General features: G+C 43.2%; 1 protein-coding gene across 1 annotated transcript in view; it reads left to right on the plus strand.

The window, feature by feature from the left end:
• The window catches only part of rapgefl1 (Rap guanine nucleotide exchange factor (GEF)-like 1), a 59,973-nt gene extending 56,377 nt beyond the window's left edge, over positions 1-3,596 (plus strand). The window contains exon 16 of the mRNA XM_071533027.1: positions 1,539-3,596. Within this exon, the coding sequence (XP_071389128.1) occupies positions 1,539-1,663 (125 nt within the window). The 3' untranslated portion in view covers positions 1,664-3,596. The remainder of the gene's footprint in view (positions 1-1,538) is intronic.
• The last annotated feature ends 8,904 nt before the right edge of the window (positions 3,597-12,500 follow it).

A 12,500-nucleotide genomic window follows, 5' to 3' on the forward strand; every position in this document is an offset into this window, starting at 1 on the left:
CGTAAACAAATGAGATCATGGTGAAGACGATTGATCTTCTCTATCTCACTCCGGTAGTATTATCAGTTCTAGTGTTTCTCCACATTAAGACTACATTTCCCATCAGCCCCATCGCTCCCTGCCCCCCCTCCCCCTCCCCCTCCCTGAAGAGGATCAACATGTTGGACGTGATTTCTCCATCTTCCTTTCCCTCCTTCCACCATCTGCTGCCAGAAACTCTTTCAGCTTTAGCTCCGTTTTGCTCTGGAAGAACAGAACCTCTTCCTGTTTTGTGCCGTAAAGCGATCCAGCAGATTTCCCTCCAGATCCACCAGGTGGAGAAACAATGGAGGATGCAGAGTAGAGGCTGAGAGAGGCTGACAGGCTGACCACTGATGGTCTGGTTTGTTTACGGTAATACTAATGTCTCAAAATGAACGTGGTGATGATTTGTTGATGTTAAAATGCTAAATCTTGAAGTAATTCCTCCTACTTCATCATCAGAGTTTCAGTTTCAGACATGAGAGCGGTGAGCACAATGAGATCTGACATTTAACATTTTAAACTGTCCTTCTGGAGTTTAGATCCCATACTGAAAATAAAGTCAAATAAACTCAAACCTTGACCTGATGACCCACCAAAGTATCTGCAGGAATCACGCCAAAATATAATGTGATCATCTTAGGGGGGAGAGATTTTGGAAAGCGCTCAAACTCTTAATGATTTTCCCTCAGTGTCCAAATGAAGTTCAGTGTTTTTTTAGTGCTTGACTATTTTTGTCACTATTGCACTCTGGCCTGACTTGAGCAAACTGAAGAAGTCGTTTTTCTACTTCAATAAAATATTTCAGGCCTGCTTCCACCTCTGCTCCTTTGTGATGTTGATTTTAAAGGGAATCCACCATGGATCCTATTACTAGAGCATGAAACAGCCACTGTGATGCTCTTATATATGGCCTTTAACAGCTTAGCAAGCAGTGTGTGTGTGTGTGTGAGTGTGTGTGTGTGTGTGTGAGTGTGTGCGCGCCACTGCAGTGGTTGGAGACAACAATAGACTTGCTCCCTCATGACAAGTCTATCAGTTGACACACACACACACACACACACACTGAGCACGTGTGTGATGACGCATGGAGAAGTAGCTGCAGACATAATACAAAAGGGGAACAGTGTGTGTGTGTATGTGTGTGTGTGTGTGTGTGTGTGTGTCTATTGATAGCCTCATCTGGAGAGAGCAGGTCTATTGTTGTCGCCTGCTACTGCAGTGACACACGCACACACACACACACACACACACATGCTGAGATGTTGTAGTTTGTCTCCATCTTGTGGTGAGGTTGTGACACTGCATTGGTTTCTATGGTGACCCATTAAGAAACATTATGCACTGCCAATGATGGATGGATGGATGGATTACATGCCTCTAACATCAGTTTTACTGTTTTTCCCTTCTCTCTCTCTCTCTCTCTCTCTCTCTCTCTCTCTCTCTCTCTGTGTCTCTCTCTGTCTGTCTCTCTCTCTCTCTCTGTCTCTCTCTCTCCCTCCCTCCCCCCTGGGTAGCCATGGATACCGAGCCTTCCCCCTCCCACCTCCAGACCAAGGCCTACGTCCGCCAGTTGCAGGTGATTGACAACCAGAACCTGCTGTTCGACATGTCCTGCAAGCTGGAGCCCAAAGATATGTAGATAGAGAGAGAGACAGAGAGAGAAAGAGAGGGAGGGAAGGAGAGAGAGAGAAAAGCGAGGGATTGGAAAGGAGAGGAAGAGAGGGGATTGGATGGAGAGAGAAGAAGAAGAAGAATAAGAAGAAGGAGACAGACGATCACAGCCTATTCTTCAAGAAACAGGTGTCCAAAGACAATAATACAAAGAGCGAAGTGGATAGAGAGAAAGAGAGAGAGAGAGAGAGAGAGAGAGAGAGAGAGAGAGGGAAGGACTGAAGGAGTGTCGCAATGGACATGGAAACTTACCATCACCTCCTCTTCCTCCTCCTCTTCCTCCTCCTCCTATACCTGGAACCCAAAGACGTGTAGAAATAAGAGAGAGTTCGTAGTCGGTTAGCAGAAAGAGGAGCATCATAACTGAAGCCTATTACTCTCTTCCTTCATCCTCCACACTGGACACTCTCCTCATGCCCCCCCGCTCCCCTGCTCCCCATCCCTCTATCAGCAGCTGTCCAGTCTAAACACTGCCAGCCAGTCTGTCTGACTCCCTACTACTAGGACAAACAGATGGAAAAAACAGAGGATGAACGAGAGTTTGTAGGATCACCAGTTGGACCAAAACGCCGCCTCCTCATCACAACAGAGAAGGGTTTATCACTTTAGAAAGTTCTGAGAGCCACCGGGAGACTTCCTGAAGCTTCAGAAGACCGTCTGCGTTCTGCATTCGACGGTCTTTTTCTTTTCCTGAAGCCGGAAAGCGTCTCCACAGCAGTGAGTCAGTCTGGAATGTCGTGGAAATGTCTGGAAGGCTGCTGTGAGTTCTGTGAGTTCTGGAACCTTCAACAAAAGATCGCCAACATTCTGTAAACGCTGCATTCTAGAACCTCTGAATCTCTATAGAGTGTTCTAGAATGTTGTTGATTGACATTCCAGAGTTTGCAGATGACAGTTAGCGTTCCGTGACCCTCGGAAGACGGAAGACGAAACTGTAGAAACCCAGAACTTAGTCTGACTCAAACTGAGGCCCGGCCGTGATCAGATGGGAGGCTTTTTTAATGCTGACAGGCAAAACGCAGCTTTGAGCGTTGCTAGTAACTGAGAGTAAGAGGTCAAAGGGCACAAGGAGCGTTACAACATTCTTCTCTGCAATACAAAGTTTGACATCAATTTGCAAGGTATCTACAGTAATTGGCATTAGCTAGCTAACCTGAAGTGACAAAGGGGATAACTTTGTTGAACATAAATGGACAAGTGAAAGTTAGCAATTGTTCTGTTTGCTCTTGAAGAAGAGGATGAGGAGCTCATTCTGAACCGGAGGATGTGGTCACATGACATCCTGCTAGGGAGAACATCTCAGCCAAGAGCTCACCTTAGATAGAGCTGTTTCAGGGGTGATTTCCACCACAGTGGAGCTGCTTGACGGCTTGTTCAGCTTGGTAGTGATCAGGACGGTAGTGACATTGACATAATGCACAGTGTAGCTAAATTTGAGACATGTACCTTGTGCCCAGAGCAGCGCCTCACAATGCGACACGTCCAAAATGCAAGGCACATAGTTTGGAGGAGATTTACACCTGCAGCAAACAAACCATTGAAAATAACTGGGAAATAAGTGTTGAAAAAAGCCTCCTACGTGATCACGGTCTTAAAGGTTTAGTTTTTACAACCGGTTTGATTATTTGATCTCGCCAAGGAGACCTGCCACTAGAAACATCACTGCTTTAAAATATCAGTTCTGAGATGTTTCTCTGACTGGACAAACCCTCCCCTTGATGCTGGACCACACCATGTTAAGTCATGCTAGACGGGGAAACAGGATAATAATGGTATTGTCTGTTCTGTGCTAGACAGAGTCACCATGTAAAATGGTTTCTGCCAGCCAGAGTGACTGAAATTGGAACAGTGATGAAAAACAGATACGACCCAAACCTCGTCACGGTGTTGGACATCAAGGAACCTGCAGGAGTGTGGGACAGTGTGCGGACAACACTGTTCCTTCCTGCTTCCTGTTTTGTGCCCCGCCCTTTTCCTCTTCTTATGGCGGCCGACCAATCAGACTACAGACAATCTGACCACCTGACTAGACCACCTGCTGAACTTTGACCCCTGCGCCTCTTGATCTACTGCCAACTCATGGCTGACGGGTAAGACTGAAAACTGACCCCTAGTCAGTTCTCACAGAGGCAACACTGACACTGCTGCACCTGAGGAGGCATAAAAGCCAGCGGACAAGTGACTCTGTAACTTTGGATTACACTTCATCACTTTCAATGACACACAAATGTTGGTTTACACCCTAACCCGCACATCAGTGCTTTCCTGCAGGATCTTTTCTCGGAGGACATAAACGGTCTCTGACAGTATGGAGACTGTGCAGTGCTAAGTCTCTGAGGAAAGAAATACAAATTAATTTCTCTGAAACAGCTGTCAAACTGTGTGACACTAAAACTCTGTTGAAGCCTTTGTGAGTGAAATTCAGTTGAAACCACTACAAATATTTTTCTTTTACGCTGCGCAGTAGCGGACATGCTGCTGTGCGGACAGCACTAGGAATCAGGTGCATGAACCAATGAATTTGAGCGCATCTTTTTTCTTGATGACAAACCATAATGTCACAGACTTGGTTTACACCCATGGTGGACTCCCCGGTGGGGGGGGCTGCCCCCCCTGACCTCTGACCCCTCTAGTTAAATGCAAACACATTATGCCATATCACACGCGGTGGAATCAGGAATTTGTTTCTTCGCATATCTGAGCGCTCGAAATCCGTACAATTCCTATAAAATGTCTGCAGTGGAATATAATGGATATTATGGACAATAAACTTTGAAAAATGGACGTGAGACACTTCATGGACTGAGAGTGCACAGGACTTGTACCAAGTTGGTGGACAGTGGATATTCCTCGCTGGATCCGAGTCTGTGTAGATGCTGGCTTTCTACCGTACGTAACAGAGGAACATGAATACTGTTGATAACACACAGTGTGGCTGTACTGTCAGTCTGTGAAGGCAGTAATGTGTTCCTAGTGTTAGACGCAGCCGCGATGGAACTTTTTGTTGCAGGGGTTCGACAAATTATTGGCAAATGTCACTCGCAGCCTTGTATGATCCTACAAGAGGGCCGGGGAATTCAGCAAGCTGCTCGACTTGGCCCAGATTTCATTCAAAGATGATCATAAGCTAATTAAATTGATAATCAAACGGCAGCCGAAGAGCTGTGTTTATGCCAATGTGGCGTCCAGTATGAGAGAACAGAAACATGAATACACGTCCAAAAGTGTCTGCCAGGCTGAATTTGAAAGCAAAATCGCTGAACGCTCTGTTTCCAAGGTGTGGGATACTGACTGGTCACATTTGAACAAACCAATCGGCTTTAGGGAAGCGTCTGATTGGTTCGTCCCAAGGTCCGCTACCTGGGACTGGCTGCTTACGACGCAGAGCTCACCTGCCATTGGTTGAATCGGTGGTTGACAGATGTAGATCCCGCCCACCGCCGGCCCACTCGGCCTCATGAGGATCTGCCATAACTAGTAGGAACTTCTGTACAGCTCACAGTTGGCCAAGGCAATAACAGACCTGTAGGGTGATCGTGGTTGGTCAACTTAATTGCATCAACAAAGCACTTTTGCCTAACCTCAGGGCTAAAGACATGAGGGTGTAAACAGAGAGAGAGAGAGAGAGAGAGAGAGAGAGAAATGTTTTGTTTACTACGATGCTATTCTATTAGATTTTCAATAGAGTTCAGTTCAGTTGAGTCCAGTTGTGTTGCGATTGATTGGTACTGTGTTTGTACAGTTGATCACAGTTCAGTCATAATTGCTATTATAATAGAAATCTAAAGAGTCCTGTTTTTATTCTGTGACCGCCACCAGATCTGAGTCCATCTGACGACGGATTACTTCATTTACTCTTTAGAGTTTGCTTTCGTTTTGCTTTGTGTGACAGAAGTATGGCAGCTGTGCACTTTGGGCCAATTCACAAATGAAGAGTTTTATTCCAAGATGCTGTATATACATTTTGAAAAAGAAAATCATGATGTTTAACATTCTATATCTCTAAAATGTATATGATTCAGTCTGTAATAATGTTAGCATTTTGTCACCTATAAGGACTTACTTAACTATCCTTACAATAGTGAAATCACTTGTTTTTTTACATTTCTGCTATCGGACATTTTGCCAGATTAGGTCACGTTTTCTCTCACAGTAGATTTCTCATTTTGGAACGAAACTCTTCAGTCGGTGGCGTCGCATCAGACCGGTCCAATCGACCTCAGCAACCAATCTGAAACGGTCCGAGGTGTTTGGATGGGTCTGAAACAGTCGCTGGACTCGGGTCTGGTGGCCAGTGAGACTTCATGTCATTCCTCATCTGTACCATAGCATCCTGTTTCTAAAAGCTTGGTTTTGGGCTGATCCCGTCCAGAGACAAGTCTCACACCCCGAGAAGAGAGTTTATACGTAAATACTGAGAGTGAAAATCCCTCCTGCAAATCACAACATATTCATTTTAGACCAAGATCATTTACCAGAAGTTAATTCAAATCTAAAATCTAAAGGATCCAGTCTGTAAGGTTTATCGTTTTGGTCATCCAAGGACTTAAGCGATGTAGTTTTTTAACAATACTGATATTTGTTTTAATCCTGTGTTATTAAATAATTTTTATATCATATGTTTTTTTTCCAATTGAGGATGTCTCATTGTGAAGTGAAACTCTAATGCTGGTCGAGACCGTGGGACAGGAACATAAAGTCAGACTCATTAGATCAGTTCAGATGTTTGCATTCTTGCATCTCAATGAGACAACCTGGTAAAATAAGTATTTTAAAGGCCATGATGTGTGTGCTGAAGGGGGGTGTGGCTTGTTTCTGGACGGGACACAAACTGCAAAGCTTATCCATCTTGACAAGTCTTTATATCTGGTACAGAGTCTTCAAGTCTTTTTTTTTTTTCTCTCAAAACAAATGAAAAACCTCTGCCAGAAGATGAGATATGGTGAGATCATTTCACTCGTTTCCAATGCAGTTTCACTTATTTGGAATAAGTTGGTTTGTACGGAAGCCGAGAACGGCCGTGCTTGCAATTATTTTTTTTAATGCCGTTATCTCAAGAAAACGAGCTTTGTTATCTCGAGTTAACGAGATAATCAACCCGTTATCACGAGAAAACAAAATGTTGTTTCCTCTTATTACTTATAATGTTCATCAGAGATCAGGAGTGCCATGCCAGCATGCAGAGATGGCGTCTTGACAACTGTAGCAACTGATTTAAGCTGAAAATGTCAGACTGTACTTCAATCAAGGTCTAACACAGGCAGAAATTGCATTGTGTCTTTAAGACACAATGCAATTTCTTATAAACATTATAAGTAATAAGAGGAAATGACATTTTGTTTTCTTGTGATAACATGTTGATTATCTCGTTATCTCGAGATAACAAAGCTCCTTTTCTCGAGATAACGAGATAATTAACTTGTGATCTCGAGGTAACGGCATTAAAAAAAATAATTGCAAGCACGGCCGTTCTCGGCTTCCGTAGATTTGCTTTGGGAAAAAGTGAAAGTATCTCGCTGTTTTTCCACTTGTTTTGAGAAAAATAAGCTTTTAGGACTCGGTACTTGATTAAACGCCTTGTCCGGACGGAGGCCTCGCAGCGGGTCGGGTCGGGTCGGAACACAGAGGCGAGTGTGAAACCCAGCGAAGATGACATCATCACTAGTCTGCCGGTGGCTCTCTCAGGACCACTTCCTGGGTGGCGGGCGGCCCCTTGGGTCGGGCCGTCCGCTGTGTTGCCTGTATGATAATGCTGATACTGTACATACTGCTACCCTGTAAATAGGCAAATAATACGGAGACTCTATTTTACGTATGAGCTGCGAGAGAGCGACGCTAACTCAAGGAGAAATATTTGATTTGGGTTTTTTTTGTAAAGGCGAGAGAAAGTGTACAGCGCTGAGTCAGACAGACAGAGGGACGGACGGGAGGAAGGGAGTCGCTGTCCAGGAGTTTGATGACGATGAATTTATGAATTGTACAGTTAAAAATCTCTTCTTCTGTTGTTTTATTGTTTGGTTTTGTTGTTTTCTATCTAAAGCTTGGGGTTGTTTTGTTTATGTTTGTTTTTTTTGTACAGAAGTGGTTGTTTACATCGATAAGTCCTCATTCCCCTGAAAGTCAGACGCACGTGGTGATTGGAGCAGAGGCCTGCAGGGGGGGGCGGGGCTTGGTGGGGGGGGTGGAGTCGTTCGGGAAAACAACGCTGCAAAAAGTAGAGTTCGGGAAGTAGAATGCTCAAAAGCACTTATTCACTGCAAAATTCACTGGAAAAAATATTGATTTTTACAACTAATTTAGTCAAAAATGTTGTTTTCCTTAAAACAAGTGAAAAAATCAGCCAGTGGGATGAGATGATTTCACTTGTTTCTGATGCAGTTTCACCTGTTTGGAGAATTTCCTTAAATCTATCTACTATACTGTCTTGAAATAAGGCGGATCACTCCAGGATCAAGATAATGTCACTCAATTAAAGAAGATCTTTAAAACAAGTTTTGCACTGGAAACAAGTCATATTGTCTCACCCCATTAGATGATTTTTTTCACTTGTTTTAAAAAAAAAAAGGTAAAACTGTCCCCTCCTCTATTTGGAAACCTAGCAATTCTTCGCTGTCTTGAACGCTCCTTTATATCAGAGTAACGAGTTTGGAAAGGAGAGGAGACTAGGGAAGGAAAATTGATTATTGATATGAATCCCAGACCAGAAAACCCGGAAAGCTATTGATTATACTGAATTATAATCCTACTGAAGTGTTCAATCAGGATAGTCTGTGGACAAGAAAATATGTTTAGGGACTCAGAAAAGGAGATTTGAAATCCAGCCAAAAGAAGAAGGGAAGGTAATTTTGACACCCAACTATGCGGGTTTGGAAAGGAGGCTTTTCCTTCAGACTAGGAGACTAGCAGGGAAAAGCTTCTTATAGATTTGAGGCTCGGCCGCGAGGACGGGGAGGAGATTTGAAGGTGTGAAGCCGGTCCGGTCTTCTCCAGGTCTCTGCTCCCTCTGCTCTCACACTACAGGACACACCCAAATAAAACCTCTGACGACAATAACTCTGCCTCGGCCTGGGTTTCTGTGTGTGTGTGTGTGTGTGTGTGTGTGTGTGTGTGTCTCCAGTAGATTGTTAGCTCTGGTGCTCCATGCTAACACTTTAGCATACACCATGTTGAGTGACAGTAGGAGACACAGAGCATTGTCCAAAGTAAGAAGATTGACTATTTGGAAATAAAAAGTTGTTAGTGGTTTTTCTTATATGGCCTATAGCTTCATAAATTATAAAATTAAATATCATGAACTCAATATAGCTGATGTATCCAGGTTTATTTATGGAAATATTTCAGGTGAGAAACTGCATATCCATCCGCCGCACAATGACTTTTAGCTGTACACCTGTCTCCCATCGCCCACCACATTCACTTTCTATGGAAACAGGGAAAGTAGTCCCTGCTAGTTCAAAACAGTTATTTTTGTATCATATTTGATGTAAAGTTTACCAATCTCCTACATAAAAAACTTCACCACATATTTAAAATGACTCACCATGTAGCTTTAGAGCTGCTACATATGAAGCATCGTGTTAGTTCAGGCAGAACACTGAAGTTGTGCACGCTATCAGCTGATTGGCTATCAGTTGTCCAATCCAAGCTGACTCTCATCACCAATCACATTCAAACATGAGGCGGTCTTTATAATCTGCCAGCTCACACTGCCGTTCATTCATGCCACTGCTGCTGCTGACCCAAGTCGATGCAAATTCCTTCCACCACCCCAACCTCCTCCTGTATTATCTGCTCACAGGATGCTTGTACAAGCTATCTCTGTCTGGTTTTATGTTGGTTCATATTATTAATGATATGTCTACTCTGCCTTGGGGGGGGTTTATCGCGCTCCCCGCAGAATCTCTCACATGCTGGTTGGATTAATTGGGGAGCTTCCTCAAGAGCAGAGCCTTTTCCGCCAAATACAACTGTATAACCATTAGTGCTATAATGGTCCAAACTCCTTTTGACAGAAGTGTCTCTGACTGAAGTTCTTATTTTCTCACTTTTGAGATAATGCTATTGGCCTAGTATCACTCAACATAGTGTATGCTAAAGTGTTAGCGTGGAGCTACTATCACTCAACACAGTGGATGCTAAAGTGTTAGCGTGGAGCTACTATCACTCAACACAGTGGATGCTAAAGAGTTAGCGTGGAGCATCAGAGCCAATGATCTACCAGGGACACATGGATGATTTTTGTGTCTATGTTCTCATCACTTTAACTGGAGTTAACAATCTGCCAAAAACTCACTGTATTCCTTCAGGTTTTATTAAAATGTGGGGTCCAAATGTAATACATGTTATGAGACAGGTAACATGTAGCACAATACAGTTAACATACAGTACAATACAGTAATACAACTTGTGTTTATATTATAGTTATTATAGTTTTATGAGCACTAGAAGTTTTTGGGGTTCAAATGTTTTGTGAAGCAGGAATAGTATTAGCATAGTAACAAGTATCACTACACCACTGTGTGTGTGTGTGTGTGTGTGTGTGTGTGTGTGTGCACGTGTGCGTGCGTGTGTGTCTACGTGCGTCATCATTTTACCAAGGTCTGGGGTCCAAATGCATTGCAATACAAGACGGGTATTGTATAACAAGTATAGTGATATCTATGTGTGTGTGTGTGTGTGTGTGTGCGTGTGTGTGTGTGTGTGCGTGTGTGTGCGTAGGGTCCCAGTGTCCCCACGAGGCCTGCACACTGGAGAACAGGTGACTTGTGGGACGGGTTTCCATCCCTCATTAGGAGAAGGGTTATATTTAGGGTTAGGGGTGAGAGTCGGGGCTGAGGTGAGGAGGAGAGCTCCGGGCCTGAACACAGGCAGCAGCACATACATGACCACACAACACGCATCATACAGGATCATATACATGTATGATACTGCAACACGCAGAGTAATGTGTGCTTGTGAGTGTGTGTATGTGCATGACAGTTGGTGCTAGTACAGCTATTATGTAACAGGTGAGGGATAAAATGCCCCCCCATCCCTCTTGCATAATATCTTACACCTAATAACTTCACAATGTAGAGTAACATGACCTGTCACCAGTGGTGGAAAGAGAACTAGAATGTCCTACTCAAGCACAAGTACTGTTACCCTCCTGATAATTTACTGAAGTAGAAGTAAAAGTACTGGTGTAAAAATCTACTTCAGTAAAAGTAAAAAGTGTCTGATCTAAAATGTCATCAGAGTAAAAGTTCCTGAGTTCCTCTTTAGAAAACATAAAGTTGTCAGCTGTGATCTTTTCCATGTGATTCTAAAAGGAGAGAGGACAGAGTTCAGACTAGATTCTTTTAACTGGAAACATTAGAAACTAGAAGGGCACTCGGAGAGCACAGACCTCCGCCAAGGTTCGTGCTGTTATTGCTTGTTTGTGAGTCGGATCCGGATCCAATCCAAAATGTAATGGGTTCTTCCTTGGCCCATGCTACACCTTTCCATGAAGTTTCATGAAAATTGGGCCAGTAGTTTTTCCGTAACCCTGCTAACAGACAAACAAACAAACACACAAACAAACAAACAAACGGCACTGAAAACATAACGTCCTTGGCGGAGGAAATGACAAAATAAAGTGCAGAAACAAAGTAAAGTCAGATTCCTCTTCTCTTCTGTGAATGGATCCACAGTTTGATCCAGTTTCTGTTGCTGATGGAGAGACAAAAAAATCTGTTCTGTAATGGATGGGATTTAAAATGGAGTGAAGGACAAAACGTAAAAGTAAAATTACTGACTAAAAAATACTCAATACACGCAAAAGCTACTCATTTACAGTAACTAGAGTAAATGTAATTAGTTACTTCCACCCATGACCCTGACCTCTGACCCCCCCCCCCCCCACACACACACACACACACACACACACACACACCAAAAAAAATAAAAAAATAAAATCAAGAACAAAACTAATTCTTAAAGCTGCCTGAGGCGTTTTCGCTTTTTGGCGCCACCAAGTGGCAGCAAGAGGTAACTGTTTGAAATTTGGGGACTACACTACCCAGAAGGCATGTAAGGTCTGTATTTTTTTTTTTTTTTTTTACATAAAAATCAATTTACTGTAAATTAGATCATAACTTCCATTCCTGTGAACAGTGAGTGAAGATCGCTCTAAGTAGAAACTTAACTTCCCATTGGAGGCTTTAATTGTGTGTGTGCGTGTGTGTGTGTCTGAGCAAGTGAGTGAGTAAAAGACCAAATGAATGAGTGAATGAGAGAGAGAGAGAGAGAGAGAGAGAGAGAGAGAGAGTCAGTGAGTACATGCCGGTGAAACAGGGATAGGAAGAGAGTGCGAGAGTCTAAGTATAAACTCTGCTGCTCCATCCACGCCAGTGCTGACAGGGCCGTGCCTGAGCCAACACACACACACACACACACACACACACACACACACACACACACACACACACACACAGAGGCCTGACAGGACCTCAGGTTGTGCGTCACTGGGAGTCGGACCTGCTGTGGGATAAAAATAATTTGTAAAATCTCCAAATCAATACTAACTGAAAAAAACACCAAACCCCTTAATTTTATCCCTGAAATGTCCTTAATTTCTCATTACACAAACTCATAAAATCCATTAAAAATAACAGCTTTAATAAAGTAAGGTCAGTATTATGGGTTTATAAGGGATTTATTCATGGGTTGGTTCACAGATACACTAGAAATTAAGGGATTTTTCATGCCTTTTGTGCAGGTTTACATGGTTATTAAGGGGAAATGAATGGAAAAGTCCCTGTCTCCCTGAATTTTACATTAAA

This window comes from Centroberyx affinis, unplaced genomic scaffold, assembly GCF_046629955.1.
Source record: "Centroberyx affinis isolate AG114_WGS23_722 - 3 ecotype Tasmania unplaced genomic scaffold, CSIRO-AGI_Caff_v1 ptg002309l_1, whole genome shotgun sequence".
Classification (NCBI taxonomy): Eukaryota; Metazoa; Chordata; class Actinopteri; order Beryciformes; family Berycidae; genus Centroberyx; species Centroberyx affinis.